We start from the raw sequence: 15,158 nt of genomic DNA, 5'->3' as shown, positions 1-15,158 counted from the left end.
TGGAAAACTGCAGAAGTTAGTTGGGTCTTGGGATCAGAAAGTCTCCAAAACTACAATCTGAATTCACCTATATCACCACCGCCTTCAGTTTGCCAGACACTACTGGACCTTCAAATGGGATCGGGTTCTATGCTCAAATGAAACCAAAATACATATTTTTGGCACACACAGAGTGGTAGCCACATGGAAAAGTACCTCATGCCCATGGTTAAATATGGTGGTAGCTCTATTATGTTTTGGGCCTGTTTTTCTGCCAGAGGACCTGGACATTTTGTTACATGGCATCATGGACAACCTGACTGCCTCTGCCAGAAAGCTTAAAATGGGCTGTGGTTGGATCTTCTAGCAGGACAATGATCCAAAATATACATCAAAATCAACACAAAAATGTTTTACTGACCACAAAATTAAGCTCCATCCCAGTCCCCTGACCTGAACCCCATAGAAAACCTGTGGGGTGAACTGAAGAGGAGACTCTACCAGCATCGACCTCAAAATTTGAAGGACCTGGAGAGATTCTGGATGGAGGAATCGTCTCAGATCCCTTTCCATGTATTCTCCAACCTCATCAGGCATTATCGGAGAAGATTCAGAGGCAAAGGGAAGTAGCACAAACTATTGGCTAAAAGGTTGCCAATAATTTATTGCACACCTATATTTAACAAAGATATTTTTTGATAAACCTGTTTTGTTGCAATTGTTTGACATCCATGAGAGCGGAGTATTTTTGTGAATTTTTTAAACAAAAGATCAAAAGGTTAAACTATAGACAATTTTTTGCAGCCTTTTTTTTGCTAAAATTTACCAAGGGTGCCAATATTAGTGGAGGGCACTGTATATATACATGAAAATATATCTGAAGGTGATGGAAAGATAAGCTTATTACACTTTGCCAAATCATATACAAATGTAATTGTAATATAATTATACTGTATTTCAGCAGTATACATAAGTAGTAGGGCAAACAAAAGCTCATGCGAAGACTAATCTCTATTTATTAAACCCTTCATTCTAACTGTACAACTTAAGCTTGATTTCTGAAAATTGCCATACACATTTATGGTTTTAGATAGCACAATGTAGGTTTTTAATGTAGTGTGATCTGGCAGTTATACCAGAGTTCCAGGGGCAGGAGCATCTGATCTAGACTCCTTCTGAGTGGTTTCCTTGGAGGTAAATCGCTCTTGGTAGAGAGAGAACTCCACAGACCTTACAGAAAGAGAGGATACTGCCATGACCATACACACTCTCAAAAAGGAAGACAAAAAGCAAGATTTATGATTTACCTGCCATGCAGTGGGTGCCCATGAAAGGAGTTTGACTGGGGGATCTGTGAATGTGAGTAGAGTGGGCCCAGTGGGACAGACCATGGAAGGCGCACCAGGTGGGGTGGGGTGCGCAGGCGAAGTCCCTCTTGTCCCCTGGCTGCAGTTGGGTAACCCAGTGCATTCCTCAGATACCAGTCCCGGAGCCCCTCTAATGCCAGGGCCTTGTGTAGGCTGCGGGTAGAGTCATCCAGGGTAGGCAGGGAGAAGGGTCCAGGTTTGCTACTGAAAGTGACAGTGGAATTGGGTATCTCTGTTTGGTGGGGTAGTAGGCTCGGAAAGGATGAAGCAGTGGAGCCAGATAAAAGGTTGGTAGGCTCATAAGCATATACCAGTAAATGGTCCAGGCTGTGCTGCTGGAGAGGGGTAAAGGGCCCACAGGACTTAGTCCGTGTGACTTTGACTTGACGTGGTTTAGTCTCGTAACTCTGTACAAATATTGGACTGTTAGAGTGTGTGTCAGAGGTTAAATGCATCTGGGAATGAGGAAAAACATTGAGTTGAGTTGAGGTCCGAGATTTGGGAAGAGCAGGAAGGTCAGGCCATATGTGCTCTACTGAAAAGTGTTGCTGGGACTGAACTGGTCTCTTTTGTGGCTTGCTCATACAGTCCATCAGTGTCTCGTCGTAGCTTGCCCCACTTCCTTTGCTAACTGATGAATGCATGTGGCCTTGTTCTTTAGATCCACCTAGCTGCCTCTCTGGGCTCCCATGGTACATGTGCCTCAGCTTGCCATCAGTCAAGGACTCTGAGCTCTTATAAGGTCCAGTTCTAGGGGGCATGCCATTTCGGGACGCCACTAGCTGAGGATGGTTGGAGCGGTCAAGCAATGCCTCAGAGCTGTTGCTACGGCGGGCAAGAGAGTTGTATATGTAACTCATACGCTCCGAAGAGGAACTCTCCAGAGATGCCAAAGGAAGAAAACGGGCAACATCCGGACTTCCATCCCACTGCTTTAATGCTACATCAGTAGAAATATCAGACCTGATAAAAGAGATGCTGTTATAAATAAAGGTGTTGGATGGTGAATTATCTTAAATCTATCATTACTTGTTCATTCTGCATAAACATCCTCAATATCACATGCATGTAACCACAACTAACATATAATTACTTCATTCAATTATTGTAGAAGACGTGAAGAGTGTGGGCATAATAAGAAATCAAACACTGTACCTCACGTGAATGCAGACTGGTATATTTTGAGATAGTATAGGTGTAGCTGGAACACTCATGCCATCCACATTGGATGCACTTCTTGGCAGAGAATGACTTGGGCTAGGTTAACAATCAAGCATGAATTATTACCTATTACACAAAGATGCCAGGCAAGATGCTGGATTATTATCATCAAAGATTATCATCAAAGATTATCATCTTTACCTGACAGAGCTAGAGGTAGAGTTAAGGTTAGTCCTCGTCTCATAGTAAATCTCCACTGGAGACAGAGTCTTACACAGGCGGCTGTCAGGGCTGCCTGAGAACAGCCGAGGATGAGAAAGGGAGCGATGCTCGGAAACCACACTGGAAGACAAGTCCTCTGTGGACCACAAGAATGAACAGGGGTGTTGTTGTTCAGAGGAGTTTAAAGAATCCAGAAAGTTAAAGATTTTCAGGGGGGCTTTGAACCCAATTGGAATTGTTAGAATTTTTAGGGTCCAAGCATGTAGTAGTGCCCAAACCCTATTGTTTTTGTTGGAATTTTGATGGGTCCAAGCACATAGTGCTGGAACCCTATTGTTTTTGTTATAGTTTTTCTTCTACTTATTATTATTCCAACTCTCAGCTGAAATGTATTGTGCAGACTAAACCATAAGTCCTACAGACATGAAACTTGATCAACAGGTAGTAAAGGAGATGGGCCCAATCGATCTAACAGTGGCACTATAGCACAAGTATTTGCATTTGGGCCCATATCTCAACCATAAGTCCTCAACCATAAGAACCATAAGTCCTACACTCAAAAATTTTTTTTTCACTCATTTCTTTTTTTTCCATTGCTAATTTGCATAATATGTGAAAGCTACTTTCAATGTTTCCCACAGGATTTTGAGAGACTGTGGTGGACTTCTGACCCTCTAACAGGGTCTGGGGGCATGCTCCCCCATAAGAAAGTTTTGTACATTTTATAGTTAAATGGTGCACTTTGGGAGCAAAATAAAGAGGCTAGATTCATGAATAACTTTGTGTTCTTGTAAACAATATTGTGCTCTAGTAGTAATTTTATTAAATAAAGTAGTTTAATCATAAACACAGTAGTTTTATAGATATGAATGGCGATGACATGGCAAAAAATTACACCCACAAAGCATGGTAAGTGAGATGGAGTTTAATGTGGTCCACAAATGGTCAAAACACAAAATCAACTAGTGCATACATTTGAGATACCAAAGAAATGAAGCAACCATGTGTTGAACTGGTTTATTTTTGTAGAAGATAAAAATATATAAGGAGGACATGGTATTGATCAACTCTCCCTACATCCCTATTGGCAAACTTTGCACCCTGAATTTGGACATTTAATCTTTCTGGGCTTTGAGAAAAACAGTTCTAATGTCCTTTTGTATTTTAATTCCTCTGGGCTCTGCCTATTGATGAAGACCTCAGGCAGGCAGCCACATGCTCTCCTTACAGCCTGTTACGAAGGTCGTATTTGACCTGAAAAAGAAGGTAACTACAATTAGCCAAATGAATGAAAATAAAAAGTGCAATTGAAGCACACTGTTTGTACTCTTCTTGTAGTTAAGAAGAATATGCGATTTATCATGTAATTTCGCAATTTATCATGTTAACAATTTATCATGTTAACATTACAAATAGCCTATCATTAGATGATGAGCCATCTTTCTCCTCAGATGATGAAAATAGTTACATTGTCAGAGCTGCTGGTAATAACATTAACTGTAGCTAGATAGATTTATCGTTACATACATACACAACAAGCAGCTGTAGTTCACTCAGTTGACATAAGTAAGGAGAATGACAGGTAACGTTGTTAGCTAACATTAATGTTACCTAATTTAGCAAGCATTAGTTATCAGTGATAACTTCTGCAGTAACATTATCTATTTTCTGTCATACACTGATAATGATAAAATTGTGTTTGGAGTAGTGGATAACTGAAGTGGATACTGTAATTTTAGTTAGCCCCTTCTCATCCGCCCTCCATTTTGTGAAGGGAGTGCATAAATGACCTACTCCCCAAAAAGATTGCTGCTCTTGTGTCCTTCTGACTATGCACATAACCAAGATATCTTTAGAAAGCTCTTAATTACTTAGACTGTTACTGATAGCTATAATTTGCATCAAGCTACACATGACAATTTGAGATTAATACTATGTTTTTTGCTCAAACTCCCTTTAAACAGTTTGTAAAAACTTCTGATTGCAATCAAATGTGGATTTTGATCATATAATGAGGCACAAATATATTACTTGTAGCTTTCCATATTAGGCTAATCAACAACAGTTAAGAGATTACTTACCTCAAATGGTATTGTGTCCTCAAAATGCCTTGGTGTCTTGGATGCAGCAGGGTGGAAGGGAGGGGAGGAGAGCGGTCTGACTGAACGAGGGGAATGGTCTGCCTGACTTGGAGTTTGAGATGCTTTGCTGAAACAACGGCGCAAAACAAAACTTTTTATGTTATTAGGTGTAAAAATATTTTCAGTTCATTACTAAACTGTGGCGGGACAGATTATACTATGGCGGGCCAACACAGTCTAGTTAATTAATGGAAAACATTGACTTTGGTGAAATAATCCTAGGCTTTTTCATCAATCTTCACAAACTTGGGGGCAAATTACACGGGAGAGTGTGAAATTCAGTAATTATCAAAAACATGTTAAGTTATACAGCTATAACTCATTTTTTTGCTTACATGTTAGTTTGACCTCATTGCATCACAAATCTGTATCATCAGTGTTGTGCTACATGATCATTTTCTCCCCCAGAGGGAGTGCATCATGAACCAAACATGCCTTTGCAGAACTCAGGCCCTGATTTTGATTGTAATAAGATAATATGTTCATCTATGGTTGATTTAGTGCTCTATGCAATTTGCTTAGAACTAGATACCTGTGGCACGAGCTGCACATGGTGCTTGTATCCCACAGATTGCCGCTCCCTCCTGCTACCAGGGTTATTATAGTTTTTAAAATATTTCTAGTTTTTACTTTTATTTCATTTTGTATTTTGGGTTTCAATTTCAGTTTCATTTCAGTTAGTTTTACTGGTTTTTATCTTTCGAAAATAATTACTTTTAGCTTGTATTTAGTTTTAGTATCATGGTAATTGTACTGAACAACAAAAAAAAAAATCCCAAATTGGGCTCTGTGTTGTCCTAACTATTAATTTCACCATAATGCTCCACTGTGACTAAATTGCTGCTGTGCCACAGAGCTCTAATACACGTTACTCTGCCATCTATTGGTCATTTTTATAATTCGGCAACATTGATGGATCCACCCTGTTCAACCTCTGTTCAGTCAGACCACCCAACATTTAAAATACGAAAATGAAAGTTATATTCGCAGAAATTCTTTTGTTTTAGTTCGTATTGCAGGTGGATATTCTAGCTGCAGTTTAGTTTTCATTTATTTGGAAACACATTTTTATTTTTAATTCAGTTAGCAAAAATGTTTTTTTCACTGATAATAAACATTCCCGCTACTCAGGCAAGCAGGATGGATCCAGTCAGCCAAACTATGGTGCTGTAGCAGTAGCTTTTACATTTGGTCTGACAGCTCAAGAACTGCAAGTCCTACAGAACACTCAAAATTCACCATTAAATGAGCATTATCATGATTTTTATTCATTTTTATATATTAATTACTCTGTTTATTGGGTGTAGTAAAATACGTTAACATGCCTTAATATTCAAAAAATGCCTTATTTGTCAAATAATGTACATTATTGCAGTAGATTTATTCCCAGGCTGCCTGAACCGCTCCAATTTCTCCAAAGCCCTTCCTTCAGAAAAACCAATAGTGCTCTGATTGGTCAGCTGACCTGTTGCATTGTGATTGGCCAAATGTCTCAAGCATGAGTCGAAATGTAATGTCCCTTGGGTTAGCTTTAGCCTCTAAGGCTACTAAAGCAATTCTAAGCTCCTAAGCAACATGCCACCGGTTTTACCATATCAGTTCAAGCCCAAGTCAAATTCAGAAATGAGGATGATCAAGCGGAATCAACTTTGCATGCACAACTTGAGCAGAGCCTTTCACAGTGGTAAGTTTATTGTAACTCTCTTAAATTGTAAAAAACGTAAACTCCTCTATGCAATGTACACAGCTTCTGTGTGTACATAGGTACTCATGCGATATATTACATTTTACATTTCATTGATTCAATTATCAGACGTTTTAATCCAAAGCGATTTACAAATTAGGAAATACAAGCAAAGCGATATATTAAGCGGAGAACAATACAAGTAGGGCTACCATACAAGATCTTTAATTGAGTTCTAGAAAAGGAAAGTATGCAGAGTAGAGTTGTAAGAGCCAGAGAAAGTTTTTTTTTGTTTTGTTTTTTGTTTTTAAGGGATAATGTGGAGTTGGTGTTTTTGGGGTTAGTTAAGTGTTCACGGAAGAGGTGGGTCTTTAGCTGTTTTTTGAAGATAGTGGACTAGCCTGGACTAGTATCTGTGTAATCTGTTTGGTGAGGTAGGGTCTGATTTTTTTGATGTTGTACAGGATGAACCTACAGGACTGTGCAGTTGTTGAGATGTGGTCTGTAAAGGTCAAGCTGTCATTGAGAATCACCCCAAGGTTCCTTGCCATCCTGGTTGGCTTGAGTGTGGTTGAGCTGAGCTGTACAGTGAGGTTGTGGTTGATTGAGGGGCAGGCTGGGATGACAAGAAGCTCAGATTTTTCCAAGTTGCACTTAAAGTGATGTTCCCTCATCCAGACCAAGATGTCAGACAGGCAAGCAGAGATTCGTGTAGAGACAGAGGGATCATCAGGCTAGAAGGACAAATAGAGCTGGGTGTCATCAGCATAGCAGTGGTATGAGAAGCCATGAGACTCAATCACCTGCCCTAGAGATGTAGTGTAGATAGAAAAGAGCAGTGGACCCAGAACCCTGAGGAACCCCTGAGGAACTCCAGTTGTGAGTTGATGAGTTTCAGAAATACCTCCCAGCCATGATACCTTGAAGGATCTGTCTGAGAGATCGGATTCCACCCAGCGGAGAGCCGTTCTGGTGATGTCTAGGCTGGAGAGATTTGACAGGAGGATCTGATGATTCACAGTGTCGAAAGCAGCAGAGAGGTTGAGTAGAATGAGGACAGATGATCTAGAGGTTGCTCTTGCTAGTCGTAAGGCTTCAGTGATGGAAAGCAGAGCAGTCTCTGTGGAGTGATCTCTTTTGAAGCCAGACTGCTTGGTGTCCAGGAGGTTGTTCTGTGTGAGAAAATTGGAGTTGATTGAAAATAGCTCTTTCAAAGATTTTTGAAAGAAAAGGGAGGAGGGAAACAGGTCTGTAGCTGTCAACCACAGCAGGGTTAAGTGATGCTTTTTTTTTAAGCAGTGGGGTAACCCGGGCCTGCTTAAATGAAGTAGGGTATGTGTTAAAGATGTGTGTGAGTGCAGGTAATAGTGTGGGAGAGATGGACTGAAGAAAGTAAGAAGGGATAGGGTCAAGAGGACAGGTTGTGGGACGGCTAGAGAGGAGGAGTTTAGAGACATCAGTCTCTGAGAGAGGAGAAAAGGAAGCCAGTTGAGAGTTACATGGAGGAGGAGCTGGTCTATGCATGTCTGGGGTTGAGAACTGGTTCGATTGATGTAACCTTGTTGGAAAAGAAAGTCATATGCAGTGAGAGAGGTATGGGAAGGGGAGAGGGGGCAGAGAAGAGAAGAGAGTTTTGAAGAGAGTACAGGTGTTGGGTGATATCTTTGGAAAGCTAAGATTCTTGTGATTCGATTGATATAACCCGTTTCAAGATACAATCACAACAGCACCTACAATCAATGTCTGTCACTTAAAAACACTTTTTTTTAAAAACGGAGGCAACTTAGCAAACTTTAGCTAGCATGTTAACAGAGGTCTAGAACTGAGCCACCACACAAAACTCCACAGTTGAACAGTCAATAGCAGATACTTCATAAAATAATCAAAAACACTTACAGGTTCTGATTCAGAAGCACAAGATTGTCTGAGCAAAGTAGGAATTGCTCCAATTTTCTGGAGTAGCCTTTGTGTGTAGCCTGTGTTGTACTCTCCCAAGTTCAGGAAGTTGTCCTCCATAAAATGCGCTGTACACAAGCAAACTTTTGGGTTGTACTCTTAGGAACAGCGTTATAAATAAACAGTAACCACTGATTCCTAATTTTGTCATTTTTCAGAAGGCTAAACAAAGGGGTTTTGCATTCCCACTGAAACACATAACGTCTCCATGACATGGTGCCTGAATTCATTGAAGCCTTGCCTTCTTTCTTCACACATGCCTTTGGGTGGGATTATGCTGATAGTGAACTCCATGATGTAGGGGAATTATGGAAGTAAATGTGGACTTTGAACGATGTGTTTTGGGCAGGTCTGGAGTAGTGTTCTCTGTTTTATAGAATAAATCCCTTTGGGGGAGACTATGAGCTTTGGGACTTTGCATAGCTTATACATGCACAAACAAACAAAAAAAAAGAAAAATCATGAAATGACTCCTTTAACAACAGAAGACCTTTGCAAACCTATAAGGGACATTAATTAATGTAAAGCACCCTGACCGGATGGGTTACCAATAGAGTTTTACAAAACATTTAAAAGACAATTTTAAAGGCGACTTCTTGACTTGTATGAAGAATCGTTTCTTGAAGGTACACTCCCGGACTCATTAAGATTAGCTATAATATCTTTAATATTAAAACCAAACAAACCCCGAGCTGAATGCTTGTGTTACAGACCAATTCGTTTAATGGGATGTGATACAAAAATACTTTGTAAAGCACTATCTAGAAGATTGGATAAATATCTTCCTCAGTTGATTATTGACGATCAATAGGGTTTTGTGCAAAAAAGACAACGTTATTACAACATTAGAAGAGTCTTGAAAATAGCAATGTTATCAGTAGGATAACTTCAGTAGTACTTCAATAGGATAGAATGGAATTACAGTTTAGAAGTACTATGATTCGTATTATGCGAAACACAAAGAAACACAAAGAAAAACCCTAACTAATTAAAAAATCTCAAACCATTTAATTCACAGCGATCCACCCATCAGGGTTGCCATTTGTCTCCACTGCTATTTGTGTTAGCAATTGAACCCCTAGCCATGGCAGTGAGAACGCATACAGGATAATGAGGCATATGCATCCTGACATATGTAAAAACTAGTATTTCCAACTTGATGAGATTAATTCAAAATTTTGGGGAGTTTTCTGGATATAAAATCAATAATTCCAAATCAGCATTAATGTTTCATAATAAGGAAGAAAGACAAAGTCCCATAGTAAATACTCCATTTATGACAACTACTGAAGATTTCAGGTACTTATATAATATATATACATACATACTTATATAATATATATATACATACATACATACATACATACATACATTATATATATATATATATATATATATATATATATATATATATATATATATATATATATATATATATATATATATATATATACATACATACATACATACATACATACATACATACCTCGGCATCATATTTCTGTACAACAGCACCCCCAGCTTGGATAGGCATTAAACAGGAGTCTGTTCCAGATCTACCTTTAACTCTGTATCTATACTCCTTCGATATTAAGTAAAACAAAATACTTTTCTTAAAAACAATCTCAGTCTGTCATGCTGCACACAAACATGTAGGTGATTTGCCTAAATCTCTCAATTTACTCCTATTTGGGGTGTGATGGCAGGCCGGCGGCCCGCGCACAAATGAGGAAAAGCACTCCGCCTGCAACAGCCACTGTGGTGCTGAAAGAACAGCTCCGCTTCAGCACCAGTAATGTTTTGGACAGCCTGAGAACGCGTGGCTGAAAGGCAGGGCTACAGAAACACACACGACTGGAGGCTAATGATCCGCGTGGCAGCTCTCCACCATCCAGCAGCCGATGGGAGCATATGAAAAGGGCCTTCCTCCTCTAACAAGGGGATGGACCATCTCCAACACTCTACTAATGCATTTCTCTCTGCTTTCCACAGAAGATACCGCCTCAGAGGAAGACCACACTCCTTGGTTCTCTCCCCAGAGCTCCCAGACCTCCAGAAAAGGCCTCAACCCCCCTGGGAGACCACAACACGCCACATACAGCGACGAGGAAGACACCAACTGCTGAGCACCTCACTCCACCTCCCCTTTTCCCACCTTCAAACACTTTTTTAAAATAAAAATTCTCCAAGAAAGATGGAAGATTTAAGTCATGGAATATTCGGCATTCTGAAAATTATAAATCTTTATGAAGATGCAGTTTTACTTTCTTTTGACCAATGATGTCAGAGATACCTAATTCCCAAAAACATTTATTCAAATATTTACAGTTAAAAAGCTACATGTCATCAAAATATTAACATGTACACCACCTTTCTCAAAATTAGAGGAAATAACTTTGGGAATTTAGAAGGGAAAGGACACGTATTTAGATATTATAGCATAATGGTTAAATATAGCACTGAATCAATGCTAGACAAATAAAATGGTTGGAAAATGGATATACAAAAAGACATTGACAAGGCAGATTGGAATGAGGCTTGTCAAAAAGCGCTAACTCAGACAATAAATACAAGGTTTAAATAAAAGCTGGAAGCAGCAATAAATGCGCCCTTGCACCCAGGGGCTGCTCTGCCAGGGGAAAGCCATTCTATTTTCTATATTTATATGGTTGTTTTTGACACTTTTGCTGATAATTCTGTAAGAGTGATTTTTGACAATTTGCCAGAGTGGGTAGTCGTAGATATTAGGTCAGTTAGACATACTGATGGTGAGTACAGCTGGATGTGGGTGACGCAAAGGTAATTAATATCAGGGAAGAAAATTAAGGAGGTAAGGTGTTTTTATTATGGAGGTAAGACATTTTTATCCCTTAAACTAAGTGCCTGTTTTCTCTTATTAGGTTTTAGGACTGCAGTTGTGCAGCAGTAATAGAGAAGGGATTAATTGAATGTCTAGATCCCAGCCCCATATATTATACTTTTCAGTTCCGCATTATTGGAATTATTATTCATTAATGTAACATGGCTTTGATCGAATCAGATTAGTCTATGCCACAGATAGTCCCTGAGTACACAAATTTTCTCCGTTCACAACCCAAATATTAAGAAAAGCCAGACACGAGGACACAAGCAGATGGGGTTTCCTTCGATCATCACCACCCAAATCTGTGGCAAATGCTAAGAATTAATATCCTGCATAACCGGATCCCAAGTTTCTGAAAGGGGAACAGCTGGAGGAAGCAGAAAATCCAACTGATTATGTTCATCGTCAGCTAAAAACATGGAAGCAAGAGACAGAGAAGGATCCAGACGGAGATTCTGTAATGACCACACTGTTCAGAGAAGCAATACTGGACACTATGCCAGCTGTAAAATCCAAGCTTGAAGATGTGGTCGGCCTCTGCTCTAAAATCAAACAAGGAGTTCTGAGATTATGTGACTCACGCTGTCAAGCAATACAGAAAGAGTGAGCAAAAACTGAAAATTCAAGAAAGAGAGTTACAGAGAAGGCCGACACAGCTACAGCTTGACGAACTGATGAACAGGAACAAGAAAAAAACTCAAAGTCCTGTTAAAGAAGAGGCAGGACAATCAGCAGTGATGGATCCCATAAACACACCTCTCCCACTTGCTGTGCAACCAAACCCTCAGGCAGCTCCTCCTACTCCACAGCAGCATCCTGCGCCTATTATTAATGTCTCTATTAATTAGCATCCAAACAACATGAACTGGCAAAAAAGGCCACCCCCAAGAGGACAGAGAGGAAGAGGCAAACTCACTTTTGGTCCTCCAGGAGTATGCTGGGAGTGTGGCCAAGATGGACACGACAGCCGTAACTGCCCCACCAATCCATGGCAACAGCCTCCCAGGGGAGGGGTCCTGGATTAAAAACTCTCAAGGACCTCCACAAGGCCCAATCAATCCATGGGGAGGGCCAAATCAGGGTTACTAGGGGTGCCCAGGGAATCCTAGTGGGTAGGGTCAGCTTCAACCGATAACAACCAATGCTGGTCAAGAACCTATGCTCCAGGTTAATGTTGAGGGCAAAATTACACCCATGATGGTAGACACTGGAGCTACTTACACGTGTTAGTCCAAATTATGCCTCTCACCTCCCCATGTCCGGTAGATTTGCTAAGACTGTAGGATTCTCGGGACATACGCAGCTAATTCCTATGACATCTCCTGTTTGTCTACAAACCAAGAAGACAAAGGTTAAAATATCGATTCTGGTATCATATCACACTCCTGTCAATTTATTCGGGAGAGATGCACTTTGCAAATTAAATTTCCAAATTTGGTGTTCCCGGATGGAGTATACATAGATAGTAAGGGAATCAACACACAAATGTTTATTTCAGAACCAAAAGCAAATGTGTATTGGTTGGGTAATTTAGATTGTGATGTAGAAAAAGGCATTAGTAAATGGGGAACGTACATTGAGGCTCAGATCCCTGGGGCGAAAAAAATCAGAAACTGAATTCCACTGCACAATGATTTATGACATAGACTGTGATCCGTAAATTGAAAAATGGTGGTTAAGCGGAACAAGGGGACAAAGTTCCTATGACGTCACAGTACATAGTCATAGAGGCACAGGGTGCAGCCATGCAAATTGACAATTGACAATTGTGCATTGTGCATATTCAGTACCACATGTGGCACTTTTTGTAAACAGAAGATGGGAATCAAAAGATTTAGGACCAATGATGAAGAAATGGCCAAGTGGGAGGCTATAGACTATCTTTTGATTTATCAAACTGCTGATAAAATATTGCTTAAAATTCTAATTCTGCTACTGTTATTATAGGAACCCTGCAGGAAATAGTGACTGATGACAACACACAAATGCAGATGCCAGAAACACAGGTGATAGAGACTACGACAACTAATTTACTAAAAGACATGGAAACACAGGAACCAACTGAATTATGGTCTGAGCATGACACCGATGTGGGCCTGGTAAAATCTACCAGACCAGTTTAGATTAAAAACCAGGTGCATGCTTACCACGCAAAGATGAGTACCCATAACGTTCTGATGCCGAACAGGGTATTAAGCCAACCATTGAATGGTTAATTAAGGCAGGAGTGTTAATTGAAACATCAAGCTACTGCTAGATGGCATCTAGTACATGATTTGGGAGCAGCCAATGATGTAGTACAAGATTGGCCAGCTGAGGTTACTAATCCACACACGCTACTGACAAATGTTCCTCCTGAAGCGAGGTATTTCACTGTGATTGATCTTTGCTCTGCCTTCTTTAGTGTTCCACTGGCAGAGGAAAGCAGGCATTTGTTCGCTTTCATGTATGCAAGAAAGCAATGCACATATACCAGAATGCCCCAAGGTTTTAAACAAACACATTCTCCACATGTGTTTAATCAGGTTTTAAAAGCTGACCTCGATGACCTTTGTCTGGACAGTTGTCTTCTCATGTATGTAGACGACCTACTGATTTGTTCTATGACACTCAAACAATGCCACAGAGATTATATTAATGTAATGACTAAATTAGCTCAAGGAGGGCATAAAGCCTCCAAAGCAAAATTGCAGTATTGTCAACCACATGTAGAGTATTTAGGCCGATTGCATACAAAAAACTAAAGCCATATCTCCAACACAGCTTGAAGGCATAATTAAAGCACCATTGCCACAGACTGTAGGGCAGATGATGACCTTTTTGGGCATGACTGGATTTAGCTCAGACTATATAGCAGATTATGCGATCAAAACAGGTCCATTGAGGGCACTCATGAAGCAAGCTGGGCATCAAAATTTGTGTGCTCCATTACAATGGAACACTCATGCTCTAATAGCCTTTGAGTCATTAAAAAGCTGACTTCAAGTTGCACTCACACTAGTGTTCCCAGACTACACAAAACTGTTTCATTTGTATGTAGCCGATAGGGCGAATGGTTATGTGTCTGCAATTATGATGCAGGAAAAATGTAGTGGTAGGGGAAAACAGCCCATTGCATATTACAGCACCAGGCTAGACAGTGTAGCTCAAGGTTACCCCCCATGGCAGGGACTTATACTATGCATATACGATGCCTTATACTATGCATATGAAAAAGCATCCATTCTGACCATGAGATGCCCAGTGAATATTTACACTCACCACAAGGTGGCAGAGCTATTAGACCAAGGGAGATTTTTTTTTTTAACTCAGGCACGGTGTTTAGCTTACTCAACTCTGTTGCCTTACCCTGACATCTCTATTAAGCATTGCACTACAGTAAATCCAGCTGATTTGATTCCTTTGGAATAGGAAGGGAAACCACATGACTGTATAGCAGAGTCGTTAGCCTTTACTCATCTTAGACCTGATTTAGTGTCCTCACCTATACCGAAGCCAGAGGTTACCTATTTTGTTAATGGCTCTTGCTTTATTCATGCAGGGTATGCAGTAGTGAAAGAACAGAAGGAGGATTTTGTGCCTGTGATCACAAAGTATTGTAACCAACCATGCTCTGCTCAACTGGCTGAGTTGAAAGCTCTCACTATGGCATACACTGACTCAGTGTATGCTCATGGTGTATGTCATTTGTTTGGAGCTGTTTGGAAACAGAGGGGCTTTAAAAAAAAGTGATGGGACTCCCATTCAACATGCTGAACAGATAGTTCAGTTGATCATTAAATGCC

At 40.2% G+C, this 15,158-nt stretch overlaps 1 protein-coding gene across 1 annotated transcript in view; it reads right to left on the bottom strand.

Moving 5' to 3' along the window:
• Positions 1–943: 943 nt before the first annotated feature.
• The window catches only part of ccdc120b (coiled-coil domain containing 120b), a 48,164-nt gene continuing 33,949 nt past the window's right edge, over positions 944–15,158 (bottom strand). The window contains exons 7-10 of the mRNA XM_017496564.3: positions 2,709–2,865; positions 2,502–2,603; positions 1,287–2,309; positions 944–1,209 (exon numbers count right to left, since the gene is read on the bottom strand). Of these exons, the coding sequence (XP_017352053.1) occupies positions 1,110–1,209; positions 1,287–2,309; positions 2,502–2,603; positions 2,709–2,865 (1,382 nt within the window). The 3' untranslated portion in view covers positions 944–1,109. The remainder of the gene's footprint in view (positions 1,210–1,286; positions 2,310–2,501; positions 2,604–2,708; positions 2,866–15,158) is intronic.

Source organism: Ictalurus punctatus, chromosome 21 (genome assembly GCF_001660625.3).
Source record: "Ictalurus punctatus breed USDA103 chromosome 21, Coco_2.0, whole genome shotgun sequence".
In the NCBI taxonomy this organism is placed as follows: Eukaryota; Metazoa; Chordata; class Actinopteri; order Siluriformes; family Ictaluridae; genus Ictalurus; species Ictalurus punctatus.
The sequence above is the reverse complement of the archived record's forward strand: the minus strand, read 5'-3'. Positions and strand labels throughout refer to the sequence as shown.